This window comes from Colius striatus, chromosome 9 (assembly GCF_028858725.1).
Source record: "Colius striatus isolate bColStr4 chromosome 9, bColStr4.1.hap1, whole genome shotgun sequence".
NCBI classification, from domain to species: Eukaryota; Metazoa; Chordata; class Aves; order Coliiformes; family Coliidae; genus Colius; species Colius striatus.
The window spans coordinates 20,886,050-20,899,099 of NC_084767.1; the positions used below are offsets into that span (position 1 = coordinate 20,886,050).

General features: G+C 57.5%; 1 protein-coding gene across 1 annotated transcript; it reads right to left on the bottom strand.

The window, feature by feature from the left end:
- Positions 1–989: 989 nt before the first annotated feature.
- Positions 990–11,149, bottom strand: LSS (lanosterol synthase). Its single transcript, XM_062002764.1, has 22 exons — positions 11,109–11,149; positions 10,840–11,023; positions 10,622–10,760; positions 10,427–10,535; positions 9,909–10,030; positions 9,496–9,592; positions 8,561–8,696; positions 8,221–8,329; positions 7,809–7,927; positions 7,286–7,383; positions 7,134–7,161; positions 6,602–6,658; positions 5,856–5,927; positions 5,117–5,167; positions 4,820–4,969; positions 4,385–4,481; positions 4,122–4,227; positions 3,635–3,700; positions 3,163–3,243; positions 2,708–2,878; positions 2,181–2,259; positions 990–1,981 (listed from the first exon to the last, which is right to left on the bottom strand). Exons 1-22 carry the CDS (start codon positions 11,123–11,125, stop codon positions 1,778–1,780), a joined length of 2,292 nt encoding a protein of 763 aa, XP_061858748.1. The 5' UTR covers positions 11,126–11,149; the 3' UTR covers positions 990–1,777.
- Between the last annotated feature and the right edge of the window lie 1,901 nt (positions 11,150–13,050).

Genomic DNA, 13,050 nt, shown 5'->3' on the forward strand with positions numbered 1-13,050 from the left:
CCGGCGGATGTGCCGGAGGCGATTGTGTTCCGGCACGACCGCAGTCGTCGGCCGGGAAGGCCGGGACCTGTGATCTGCCCTGGTGTTCGGCGGGGCTGGGCTGGGCTGGAGCGGCGGTTTCTCGTCGCAGGGCTGCCAGGTACCCGTGTGGGTTTTCCCCGCGTGCCGCTTTGCTGTGCCGGGGGTGCTGCCCCAGGCGCCGCGGGGCCGCGGCTGTTGTGCCAGGCGGCGTGCAGGAGCTGGCTTTCTGCTGGCGCTGCTCAGGTGCGCTATGAGGCCTTGAACAAAGGCTGAAAGATTTGGCATCTGCCTTGCATGCATGCTCTCACGCTCTACACTGTCCATGCCCACCTTGCCCAGGCTACAGGGTCTGCTGGGAGGCCCCCTGGAGCAGAGTGGGCCAGGGACCAAGGAGAGAACATGGCCAGGGTAGCTCTCTGATCTGGTGATCTGGTGTTGGCAGCTCTGGCAGGAGGCCCTGGCACGCCTCAGCACTCATTCACAGAGCCTCGCTCAATCGTGGGTCCAGTGGGGAACAGACACTTGGTTGGTCGCTCGTGGAGTGAGATGTTGCTGCCATCACCAGGTTCCTCTTCCTCCTCATCTGCAGAACTGAGAAACAAGGAGGATACTGGCACAGAGATAGAGAAGGACAAAACGGAGACAGGCTGCAGAATGCAGACAGAGGAAGAGCAAAAAGAGTGAGGAAGCGGGACAGAGGCAGAGAGAGAGAGAAAAAAGAGAGCAAAGGGAGAGCCATCAGAATTGGCACAGAAAAACACAGTGACAGGCAGGAGGCCAGACCAGGAGAGCAAGGTGGAAAGCGGGATGTGGAGCAGGGCAGAAGAATAAGCCAGGTACAAGGAAGTGACAAAAACAAGGGTGAGGGGAAAAGAGGGCCTAGTGCCCTGTGCCCAGCCTCGTCCCTTGGGACACCCACTGGGGCAGAGCCTGAGGCGACCAACACACAAGTAATTCCACTCACACTGCCATTAGCACTTTATTAACCTGTCAGTCAACGTGACTCCCAGCTCTGACAACCACGTGTGGCTGCCCCAGTGCACGGGGCCAGGAGCAAGGCACTGGCGGCGCTGGGGGAAGGGGCAGCCCCGCAGCCGTGCCCTGATGCTCACCCCCTCAGCGCTTTCTGCATCAGTCTCTCCTCTTTCCAAGTGGGAATGCTGCTGTGGTTTTCACCTCTGAGGCTCTGGAAGCCAGATGCCAGGGGATGGAATGGGAGAAGCATTGAAGGAAGTGCTCCTCTTTCCCCTCTGTCTGGGGGAGGATGGGTGCCCTGACCCTGCCAGCACCGGCTCCAGGGCAGATGGCACATCCAAGGCAGGCGCTGGCACCCATGGCACAGAGGCCAGCTCAGCAGGGATTGTGCAGTGCCCTCATCACAATGCTGGGCACAGGGAGGCCCCAAATCCCACACTCGCCCCAGAGAGCCAACCGGGACAGCATGAAGGAAGAGACAGGCAGCCTTGCTGTACCCAGGACGGGAGGCTGCTGAGATGAGTGTGCCAAACAGCTCACCAGCTTTCTCAGATCAGAAAATTGCTATGAAAAGGCACTTCACTCTCCATCCCGTGAAGGAGGATAGAGCTGGGAAAAAACCTCCAAAGGTGGGTTTTCAGAAGAGGTTAATCAGGAAGCAGAGGCTCGGAAGCAGCACAGCAGCACTCCCCCCTGGCAGCGGGGGCAGCCATCATGTCAGGATCAGCACTAAGATGCTCTGTGCAGCAAACAGCCCCTGGCCCCAGGCAGCAGCTGACTTCTAGGACAGGTCAGAGGCCACAGCCCCTGCAGTGGCCCGGGCCCAGGCAGAGGAGGCCTCCTGGGCGGAGGAGGAGGCCATCCCCGCCAGGGAGCTGCTGGGATGCAGCCGGTAGAAGCGGCCCAGCGTCCAGACAGGGAAGACGTTGCGGTAGGCAGTGTAACTGATGGCACATGACTTGTTGAACACCCCAGCAATATTCTCCTGAGAGACAGACAGAGAGCAGGAGGGTATGGGTAACGGGACCACAGTGTGTCTGGCATGTGGTGCTGTGCTCACTGTCTGTCCCGCACCAAAAGCTTCCCTTCCAGGTAAAGGAAAGCACACCACGGCAATGGCTGCACAATGCCCACGGCATCTGCAACACCGGAGTGCCCCTGGAAAGCCCAGAGCAAAGATGTACCTGAGGCCAGTCCCCGTTGGGCAGCTGCTTATCTATCAACACTTTGATGCCCCTTTCCAGCACGTCAATGTCAGGGTACCTGCCAAGCACAAGGGAGATTTTGAGCACACTTATCCAAACCATCCACGAACCCCCACCAACGTGCTTAGGGAACTCAGCCACCTCCAGGCTGCCCTGAGCCTGCCACAGCACTTTGGGAAGGCTCCTCACAACCCCAGGGCACCAGACATTATGAATACAGAAATATCTTCCCAGGCTGGAGGCCTGCAGTTGTGATCCAGACCTTTGCTTTGCACTGGTCTCACTTTCCACCCTCCCTGCCTGGCAGTGAGCCTCGCTGGCCTGTGGAGAACAGTGCAGGCCAGTCTCTCATCGCAGGAGGCTTGTGACCAACACGGCTGGGTGCGTGGCCCACACCAGCCAGGCCCAGGGCCTGTACCAGCCCTGATGCACAGCCCAGACTGCATTTTCCATCTCCCTGAGCGCTCGAGCCCCGCGGTGCCCATGGAGGTGAGGGCTGCTCCTACCTGGCGGCCATGAGCCCCAGCAGGGCCCAACACGTGTTGTGGATCTGCGACGTGGCACTCTGCACGTACGTGCGCTGCTCGCAGGACTCAAAGTCCTCTCCCCACCCACCATCTTCCATCTGCTTGGAGAGAAGGAACTGGCAGGCCCGGGCCACCTCTCGGCATGCAGCCCTGCAAAGATGGGGCAGAGAATCAGACAGGGCTGGAGACAGGGAGCGTTTGCACGCCCATGCTTCCCAGTCGCAAACAGAGTCGTGCTCAGCCCTGCCCGTGGCTGGGGCGGCCCTAAGAGCTTGTGTGCCCTGATCGTATTGCAGGCACAGGGCTTGGGAGGAGCAGTACCTGGGACAGAAGACCCCACATGCAGCCAGGGCATCCACCCAGCCCTGCCAGAGTCTTGTCCCAGCCCGAGAGGTAGGTAGGGGCAGGGGAAGCAGGCTGAAGCCCCTTCTCACCCGTTGTGGTATGTGTGCTGCATGCAGGCGAATGCCTCCAGACCAAACCAGGTGCCGTAGGTGAAACAAACGCCCCAGCTCCTAGGAGGAAGGGGACAGTGGTCCTGTCAGGTGTGCAAGGCCCCAGGTAGAGGCAGGCAGAGCCTGGCAGCAGGAGCAGAGCCAGGCAGAGCTGCAGCCTGCCTTCCCCTGGGGCACAACCAGGCGCTCACCCACGTGTCAGGGCTCACTCTGGCGCCAGCAGAGCTGGAGCCGCCCCAGCCCCAGGGCTTGTCTGGGTCTTGTGCGACCCATGAGGTACCTGCTCTGCCTGGGATGGAGGGAGAGCAAAAGAGTACAAAGCAGAGGAGCTGGAGGAAGATTGTCCCCTGCTTGCCCTTCCCAGAGATCCACCCAACTAGGAACACTTGCCATCACCTTGCTACCTTTCATGGGAAAGCCAGGGGAAAACGGCACCAGGAGCACTGCTTACCCTTCCCATGAGCCATCAGCTCGCTGTGTCTTGCGACAGAAGTCCAGGCCCTTCTGCAGAGTCCCTCTGGCCAAGAAAAAGACATCTGCTTCAGAGGCAGCTCAAAATCAGTGGCTGCTTCATCAGGCGCACCCATCAGTCCCTCTGAGTGATGGGTCCCATTATTAGAGAGCTCAGGAGGCAAAACCCTGCAGACAGGTAGCCACATTGTTCAGGATCTGAGTCAAACTGCACTAGTTGGATGCATTTCTGCCTCAGGCCAGCACACAAGCAGGGAACCCAGCCTAAAATTGGCTGCAAGTCAAGAGGCAGGCGGATCACCAGTTTGGCCCAGCCCGTGCTCTGCCTCTTAGGGAGGGCTCTGGTTGGGAGTAGTCAGCAGCATCCCAGCTGTGCATATACCAAGAGCCATGCCACAGGGGGTGCCCTGTGCCAACAGAAGCTGTGGCAGCCTATCTTTGCCCCTACACAACTCTCATTGCCTCACCTGATCTCTGGGGCTCTGTGCTCGGGGAACTTGTCATGGAAGTGTCTCAGTGCCTGCATCACAGCCGACGTGCACTCCACGTAGGTGTAGTCGATCATGATGTCACCTGACAGCAAGGGAAGAGCATCAGCATGACTGTCCGGCCAAGCCAGGCACTGCCAGCCTGTCAGACCCAGGGCACACTCCCTGTGTCCACTGGGCACAGCCAGGCCACTCCACCATGTCCATTTGCAGCAGGATGACCAGCCCCACATTCCCCTTACCAAACACTTCGGAGGGGTTCAGCAGCTCCAGTAAGTGGCCTCCTCGCTTGGTTTCATATGTGGCAAAGCCTCCATCCGAGTTCCTCATGCTCAGCAACTGTCCAGACAAGAAGAGAGAGGGGTTGTGACTGACTCACAGGCAGCACTACCCCAGTCTGGCCCCAAGCCAGGAGTGAGGACAAAAATCAGACCCACAGAGTCCACCAGGTAGGCAGACAGCCTGAGTCCCAAAACCACACTGATGAGCAGGCCTGACACAGACCACCACGTTCTGTCACATGGGGAGCTCTGTATCACAATAAATATGGTGCTGCTATACCAGGCCACAAGCCCTGTACTAGCTGAATAATACCAGATCTAACAACTCATCAGGCCTCGACTTCTCTTGTTTTAGCTGCCCACATTTCCCTTGGCCCCCATTTTTGCAGCACTTACCACATTCACAGCATCAAAGAGGCGCTCATGGGGAACATGCTTGGTTAGGAAGGGGCACTTCTCCTGCAGCAGCATAACTGACTTCAGCCCCTCTGCCGTGCAGTCTGCCACGATCCAGCCACAGTCTCTAGTGCTGAAGGGGAAGCCACCCTGGAAAGGGGTCAGGAGGGCTCAGCACCTTCCCCTGACTTGTTCTGCTCTTGTAAGGGGGCAGGTGCTGCTCCTCATTCCCATCCCCTCTGCCTGAATGTCTGCCCAGTTTGTGTGGCTTTCAGAGACCAGTTGCAGCCATCGTACCTTGTTCATGTGCCGGTAATATTTCTGGTAGTCAGGTGGGTTGTCTGGGATCTGCAGAAGACAAGAAACAAGTGAGGGCAAGCTGGAGGTGCCTGGCTGCAGGACCAAGGGCTGAAACCACGGCAGATGGCAGTCCACGTGGGACTGGGCACCACCTCCTTTTGCTGAGGTAGGCAGACAGGGAAAGAGGAGGCACTGCTCTAAAGTGGGCAGTGCTGTAGAGAAATCCCATTTTGGCCTGGTTTCAGCAAGTATTGCTGAAGTCTCCTCTTTGGGTGCTTTCCTGCCAGGGAGCCACCTGCTTTCAGTGCTCCCATTGGCAGCACCATAAGCAAGACCTACAACTGCATCGGCACCACGCCAGTGACAGTGACCCCAACCTTGAGCCACTGGCCCAGCCACCAGGAGCTGAGCTCACAGAGTCACTAGCCAAGGAGTCTGGGTTTCCCAGAAGGATGCCTCAAATGTGTGGGCATCAGACAGGACAAAGAAGCTTAAGCTCTCAGTTTTCCAGTCTCTTAGCCCAGGAAGCCAACCCAAACATCCCTGGGCATGGTCAAAGTTCTCTGCAAGCTGCTAATAGCATCTTTGGTGGCTAGTGATAAGGGACAGAAATAGGAAGCCATCCCTAGAATTTTGCTAGCCTGTTTCAGAAGGCAACAGGCATCCAACAGGGCTCTGAGAAGCAGTCCAGCCTGCAGAGCTAGCGTGTGAGAGACCACCAACTGCCTCTGCTCACCTGGGTGAACCGGAGGAACTCATGGGCTTTTTGGAGGCAGGATGTGAATTCAGGCATCTTCTGGGCTTCTGCCTACAAACAGAAGGGCACAGTCAGCATGGAATTGTGGTCCCCAAACACACCCCTCGAGACAAAGACCTACTGGGACCTTGCTGACCTGCTGATGTAGGTGCCATTAGTGCCTGGTCTTTCACATAGCCCTTCCTGAAGGTTTGTTTTCATACTTTGTTTACAGCTTCCATTACAAACCTCAGCAGTGAGAACTGAACCAAAAACTGTTGCCAGCATCACAGAGAGATATTTGCAGGACCAGGTATGGGGCTTAACAGGGCAATCCCACCAGCCTCCACAAAGCATGCCCACTAGAACTGTTTCTGCCCCAGCACAGGAAAGAAGGAGACCTGCACATAGTCCCTGCCAAATGGCAATGCTCTGAGGCCAAGCAGAGCTTGGGGAAGGGCCAGGGTTTGACCAAGAGACTGCAGCATCTGGGAAGTCTAATCTGACCCACTCAGCTGGCATGGTGGCTTCCTGCGTCGAAAGCATCTGTCAGCAATGGAACCCTGCCTAGCACTGCTGAGGGGGGCTCTCAGAAGATATGTGTTTGCCTGACTCAGTCACATGGTACAATGCAAGCCCAGAACTGGCAGAGCAGAGGTCTGAGAGGATGCACAGGAGGAGCTGCTGGCATGTGGGGATGTACCAGGAAGGACCATTTTCCCAAGGCAGCGTGTAGTACACGTTACCTCCAAGAAGGCTTGGATGGCAAAGGCAGTATCCCAGAGCTGGGATCCGTTTGTGCCCTGGAAGACAGAAAATAGATAGTGAGGGGCAGGTGCTGGCAGCAGCCTGACCCAGCTGTGGGGTCTATGGGGCAGCACATCCCTCCTGCATTACCCCCACTAGCTCCCTCCACCCTGCATCTGTTTTATGTCAGCTGGCATCATGGCTGATGTGCTGGCACAGAGGGGACAGATGCAGCAGTTTGGGGACAGCAAGCGAAACGAGCCAGCTGCTTCAGCCTGCTCTGTGCACAGCCAAGACAGGCAAGGTGGCTACAGCAAAAGCACAGCAGAGTCCACATGCAGCATCAGGGGTCTGCCTTTCTCCTCCCATTCTCCCAAGACCCATGGGGATGGAGGGAATGGAGAGCTAGAGCTGCCCCCACAGCTCACAACCAGAGAGAGGCTCAGGGTGAACAAGCTATCCCGTCATTCCATGGGCTGCCCCAGCAGGCCACCATCCCTCAGTCACAGCTCAACTCCCACAGCACTTCACCTGCATCTTCATGCCGTCCAGGCCCAGCCTGTGGAAGGAGAGAGCAGAGTGCTGCAGCGCAGGCACAGCCAGAGCGCCAGGAAGCAGGTCAGGAGCCACCATGTGCTCACTCAGGCCCTGTGCTGTGCCAGGTGGCCACGCTCAGCCCTTACCAGAGATAGTCAGGGATCCTGGAAACATGCTCTTGAAAAGCTGGGGAGTCCTTCCCATCCACAAACCAGCGAACCAGCATGTTGATCGTCTTGGAAATCTGCCGAGAACAGCACTGTCACTGCTCTGGACACAGCTTCTTCCAGCCTCAGAGACACATCCCCCTTCCCACCCAGTACAAGGCATCTAGAGGTGGGCCCAGGCTTGATCCCCACAGCTCCATCTGTGGCATCACTCAGCATAGCCAAGTTAGTGGGGCAGGTGCCATGACTCCAGAGCTTCCCCTCACGTCATTTCCCTGGACCACAAGGAGAGGTACTCCTCACTGGGGCCACAGCTGTCACCATGTCCTCTGCATCCTCTGTACCCTGTCAGCATTAAGCTGAGCATCAGGAGCAGCAAGAGTTGTGCCTGAGCAAGATCTGGTGATTACAGTTACATGCCACAATTGCAAAAGGCTGTAGGGCCACAAGCTGCCCCTAAAGAGCTAAGGGCAAGATTCTGAAAGGGTTGACAGTGTCCTACCGGCCCAATGCTGATGCACTTGGTAAATCTGTCATCAGCTTTGATGTGGTCATAGAGCTCTGTGACGGCTCGCTGACGCAGATGGGTGCTGTGGTGGGCTTCGTACACGTTCATGATGGCTACAGAAGGAAGGGATGTTCAATGAAAAACCCACTCCATGCAGCCAGATTCACTTGCTGTGGCAGGCTGCACCACTGCTTATGTCATGACCAGCTGAGGGAACACGTGGGAACTGCTCTGCCCTGAGGACCTCTCAGGGAGTGAGAGTCCCAAGGATCCACATCTCCATCCCAGCCCCAGGGCATACACCTGCAGCTGCCTGTAGACTCTAAAGAGCCCCCATGGTACAAGGCAGCGTCAGTTCTAGCACCATGGGTTCCCACAGCAAGAGCCCTGCCACCCCCGTGCTCACCATAGGCAGCACCCAGGAGCCAGCTATGTGGGGTGTACACATCACAGGCAGCCACGTTGTTCCTCTGGGCTGGCCAGTCTATGCTGCCATAGTCTTCCACATACAGCTCCTGGCACAAGGCAACAAAGGGCATCAGCCAGGCAAGCTGGGAGCAAGCACCTGGCGGCAGCTCGCTGCTGGAAGCTGGCTCCACTGCCCAGGCAGAGAGGCTGTGTGGGTATGAAAGCTGTCACTTTGTAAGCCAGAGGCTGGCTCACAAGGATGTGGCTGGCACAGCAGGGGCTCAGGCAGCCACTTATCCTTGCTGAGGAAGCACAGCGGGGCCAGGTCAGCTCCTCACCTGCCGCAAGCTGCGGATGAGCTCGTCCTCTTCTGCTGACAGACGTTTGGCGTAACAGTAGCTCATGGGGAGGTAAACCTGGCGGCAGTGACACCAGAGCCTGGATGGGTGGGCTGGGAACCATGTAGGAAGCAGCCTGTGCAACACAAAAGGTGTTACTGTGAGGAACAAGGAGGGCCAAGGGCAGCACAGAGACGATGTGCAGACAGGAAGATGCTCGGAGCAGTGTGAGCCTTTCCCTATCTCTTATACCAGGCCTGCTGCTGCTGGTACAGCTGCAGGAGTAAACAAGGGAATATCCACACAGCCTGGTCCTGCTCAGGTCCTCCCCAACACGACTGCTCACTGCCCACCCACTGCTCCTGATCCTGAGCTTGGAGAGGAAGGAAGGGAGAAGTCAGTTCAGGGCCCCCTTTCTTGCCCAAGTGATTTTGAAGGCAGAGGCCCTGACTGACAGTCAAGCACATTTTATGACAAAGCACCACCAGCCTTTGTTATTGTGTGCCCCTGATTTCCCCAGGGAAAATGCCATACACTTTTCCTCTCTGACACCGAGTGGTCCTCTGAGCAACTGAAGGGGGTATGAGTGAGGGTTAGAGCTGGCAGCCTTACATGTGGCAGTCTTGTCCTGCTATGGCCCAATTCTGACTGGCCACAAGAGCAGAAGATAGTGGTGACAGGTAGGGAGTACATGGACCTTTTGGGTAAAGCTAACAGGGCTGAGCTCTGGCATCTCCCTTTGGTGCAGTGCCCAGTGCTGCACCAGCAGTTGGCCTTGATGCTGGTCTCCCAGCTGACAAGCAGCCCGAGCACCTCCAGTTCCAGGCCAGAGTTGGAGTTATCCCAACAAACACCAGCTCCTAGGACAGCTCTGGGTCAAGGCTGGTGGCAAGGCTGACAAAATCCCCTACTTCCACATCAAGGGCAACACATACCACATCTCTGGAAGAAGTGTGTTCATTCCCTCCCAGCTGTAAACATTCAAGACAGACAGCCAAAACTTCCCCCAGGAAGGGATTCCCACAGCACCTCCTGCAGAGAGCAATACCAGCTTTCAGAGTCCATACCAGCTCCCTGCTTGCCTCTACTTTGCAGCATCCATTTCACGGGAGCATGCCACGCAGGCTGGGACACGTGTCCCGACAAAAGAAAGCAGACAGTGGTACAAAAACATAACACACTTCCCATCATTCATTGAAAATGCAAGTGCTATCAAGGGCAAACAAGAGCAACAGTTCCTCTGCTACCTGGCAGCCCCCCATGCTCCAGGAAGCCCTCAGGTCTGGCCAGACCTCTCTCACTAGCATATCAGCCCCATGGCTGCTGCGCTAGGCACAGTAGAGCTGACCTTTGCTGTGCAGGTTGACACGGGCCCTCACAACGTCAGGGTCATCTGGTCCGAGCCCCAGGATCCTCAGGGCCACGTAGTTGAGTGCTGTGCCAAACACTGTTGATTTGTCTTCCACATGCCTGTCATGCACACATACACACAGACAGAACAGCCATTAGCCAGCCTTTAGCACTAGACAGACACAACACAGGACAGGGCTATCTGTCAGGGTGAAATGGGATGCCAGGGGTGATTGTGGAAAAGGGGGGACTCAACCCAAGGAGAAACATTGTGCTGCACTACCCTGGCACACATGATACTTTGAGATATAGCACCACAGAAAAGATGCACCCAGACTGGATGCTTCAGCCAGCTGTAACAAAAAGGGCACCTGGAGTACAATACAAGCCAATTCAACCACCCAGAGGTACCACAGTTGCTGAGTCCCACTCCCTAAGCCTGGGCAGACTGAAGAACAGGCCCAAGTGCTGTACCTGGGAGATGCCATCACTAAAGGAGGCATCTTTGCTACTCACAAGCCCCAGCCTCCATCAGGGAGCTGCACAGAGCGCAGGTAGCGGACCATCTCTTTCCGAAACCCCTCCGGCAGTTGGATCTTGGCAGTGTGGCAAGTGATGAGGAGGCCTGGAAGGTCAGACAGGCTGGCTCTTACCTCAGGCCGAACGCGACACATCCCCCCCCACCCAGGGAAGGCGCCTCGCCAGCCGTACCTGGCAGGAGGAAGAGGGGCCCGCCGTAGTCGCCCGCCCAGTGCCCGTCCTCGGCCTGCAGAGCGGCGTAGAACCGCATGCCCTTGTGGGCAGCCTCCCGGGCCGTGTCGGCCGCCGGTGAGGGGGGCAGCACCTGGCCCTGCGGGGAGACTGCGCCTCAGCCCGGGCTGCCCCCCGGGCTGCCCCCAGACCGGCCCCGGCCTGGCCCCCGCCCGCACCGTGTTCAAGCCCAGACAGTGCTCCTCCAGCGCCGTCTGCGCCCTCCGCTCGCCGCCCGCCTCGTCGTCGTCGCCGTCGTCCAGGTATTGCCAGCGCTGCCGGCCGCCTTCGCAGCGCAGCCGCCAGGAGGGCAGAGCCGTGGCCGCCGCTGTCCTCCACGGGCCGCCGCGCCGCCGCACCGCCCTGCCGGAGACCGGCACCGTTACCCGCGGCCGCCACCTCCGCTCTGCCCCGCGGCTCCCCTCCGCCGCCCCGCGCCGGCACCTACCCGCCGTCCGCCGCCATCGCCGTCGCCAGCCCCGTCAGCGCCGGGACGCGGCCGGGGCCGGAGTCAGAAGCGGCGCCGCGGCCGCGCCGCCCTGGGCCGACATCGCCTCACGGGCCGCAGCCAATGGCGCCTCGGAGCCGGGCGACAGCCCCGCCCCCAGCCCGCCCATGGCCCCGGCCCGCGGCCGCGGGAGCCGCGCCTCACGGCCGCCCGGCCCGAGCGCTCGCGGAGTGCCGGGGTCCCCTCACGGGCTGCTCCCGGGCAGCGCCTGCGGCACCAGCCTCTTCCCTGGGGGCGGCGGGAACCTCCTGCTCGCATGTGCCCCCTATCCGTGTCACGGCCCAGCGGAGGGCGTGGCGGGGGATCTGCAGGGGGCAGGTGACAACCAGCAGGAGCAGCAGCTGGTGGGGGAGCCAGACAAGGGGGCAGATGATAAAGATGGAGACACACTCGTTGCAGTGGGTGTTGATAGTGTTTCACTGTGTAGCAGTGGTGGTTACTCCCGAGGACCACCAGCCCAGGCTCAGCTCCATGGGCATCGCCATTGGAGCCTCTGTCTCCAGCTGCACAACCAGCTTCCGTGCCCTTCCCCAGGCCATGCTGCGGTGCTGCTGCCCATGGCTTCACAGCGATGTGTCCATCCCTGTGCGTATCCTCCTTGTGGCGCCTCTTGTCCTAGGGCATCACTGGCCTGCCAGCAGCCAGGACACAGCTCCTCTGTTCTGTCCCCCCTCAGCCCCTGACAGCTTCTCTGTTCCTTAAGTGACTACACCAATAGCAAGAGTGCAACATCAACACCCAAGGGTGACTGTCCCGACCTCTGTGGCCCCTCAAAGCCCAGGTGTGTGGTTTCCATCGTTAAGGGAACTAATAAACAGACTCTGGATGAGCCTAGGTGCTCAGCACCTCGATTGCCATCTGTGGCACACCTCTCCAAGGGTACCGCAGGCAGGGTTGACACCCATAAAACGTTATGCTTTACAGGTGCTGTAACCATGAGGCTACAGGAGCACAGACCTGTGGCACATCCTGTCACAGGCACAAGGGTCTGCCAGCCCTTAGAAAAACACCATCAGGGTTGGGGTGAGGATGGGTGTTGGTTCACCTCAGGCGATGGGGTGAATCAGATGTCCCCACTCTGAACCCTGCCATGGTGCTCCCAGCGTGGGCACGGGGTTGGGAGGGGTGTCACCTCCTGCAGGCACTCCCGTGGGGCAGCGAGCCATGAAGTCTATGAATTAATAGTTCTTGTATGCACACAAGTTGAATTTTAAATGCTCCTCAACTAGCAAATAGCCTTTCACTCGTCCAACGTAACCTCAGGGATTATTTGTAAAGAATAATTTTACTTGGGAATTACATAATTATTTTGGTATTTGTTTTATGAAGCAGGCTTAGGTCACACACAACTTCAGCCCTGCACGTGTTCACTAACAGCAACATTTTCTCTGAAGAACTAAGGGTGCAAGAGTCCTCCCAGCGGTGCCATGCCATGAGGGTAACATTTCACCTGTGCCTTATACCGCTAGTCCTCACTAGGGAGAGCTGTGTTGCTTCTCTCGAACAATTTAAATGGACAAAGGGAACTCCAGAAGCTCACTGATAGGGATGTTGTGTTTGAGTTTAGCCTGTTATTTTTGGTTTAAGAAAAAAAGTTTCCATAATGAATCTACTTGAGACGATCTTCATGTAAGTATTTCCACTTCCTTGCAAATGCCAACATCTTCAGATAACTTACGGTAATATTTGCCTAAAGGCAGTGATGGAAGATGAACCACTTTTTTTTTCTGCCCCTATACAACCTGCCAGCCTTAGAAATTCCGTTTTAGTTCTTAAACTTTTATTTTTAATAGTTGCCAAACTCTTGTTACCTGGGCATTACTTTTACACTGGTGTTCATATGTCTGACATTTAGGCCACAGTTGACACTCTGTCCCTGTTG

Excerpts from the sequence above, each read along its gene's own strand:
- LSS (XM_062002764.1), bottom strand. Across the intron at positions 7,384-7,808 it reads AGTGCATCAGCATTGGGCCG|ATTTCCAAGACGATCAACAT; the intron begins GTAGGACACTGT and ends TGTTCTCGGCAG. Across the intron at positions 2,879-3,162 it reads CAGCACACATACCACAACGG|GGCTGCATGCCGAGAGGTGG; the intron begins GTGAGAAGGGGC and ends CCATCTTTGCAG.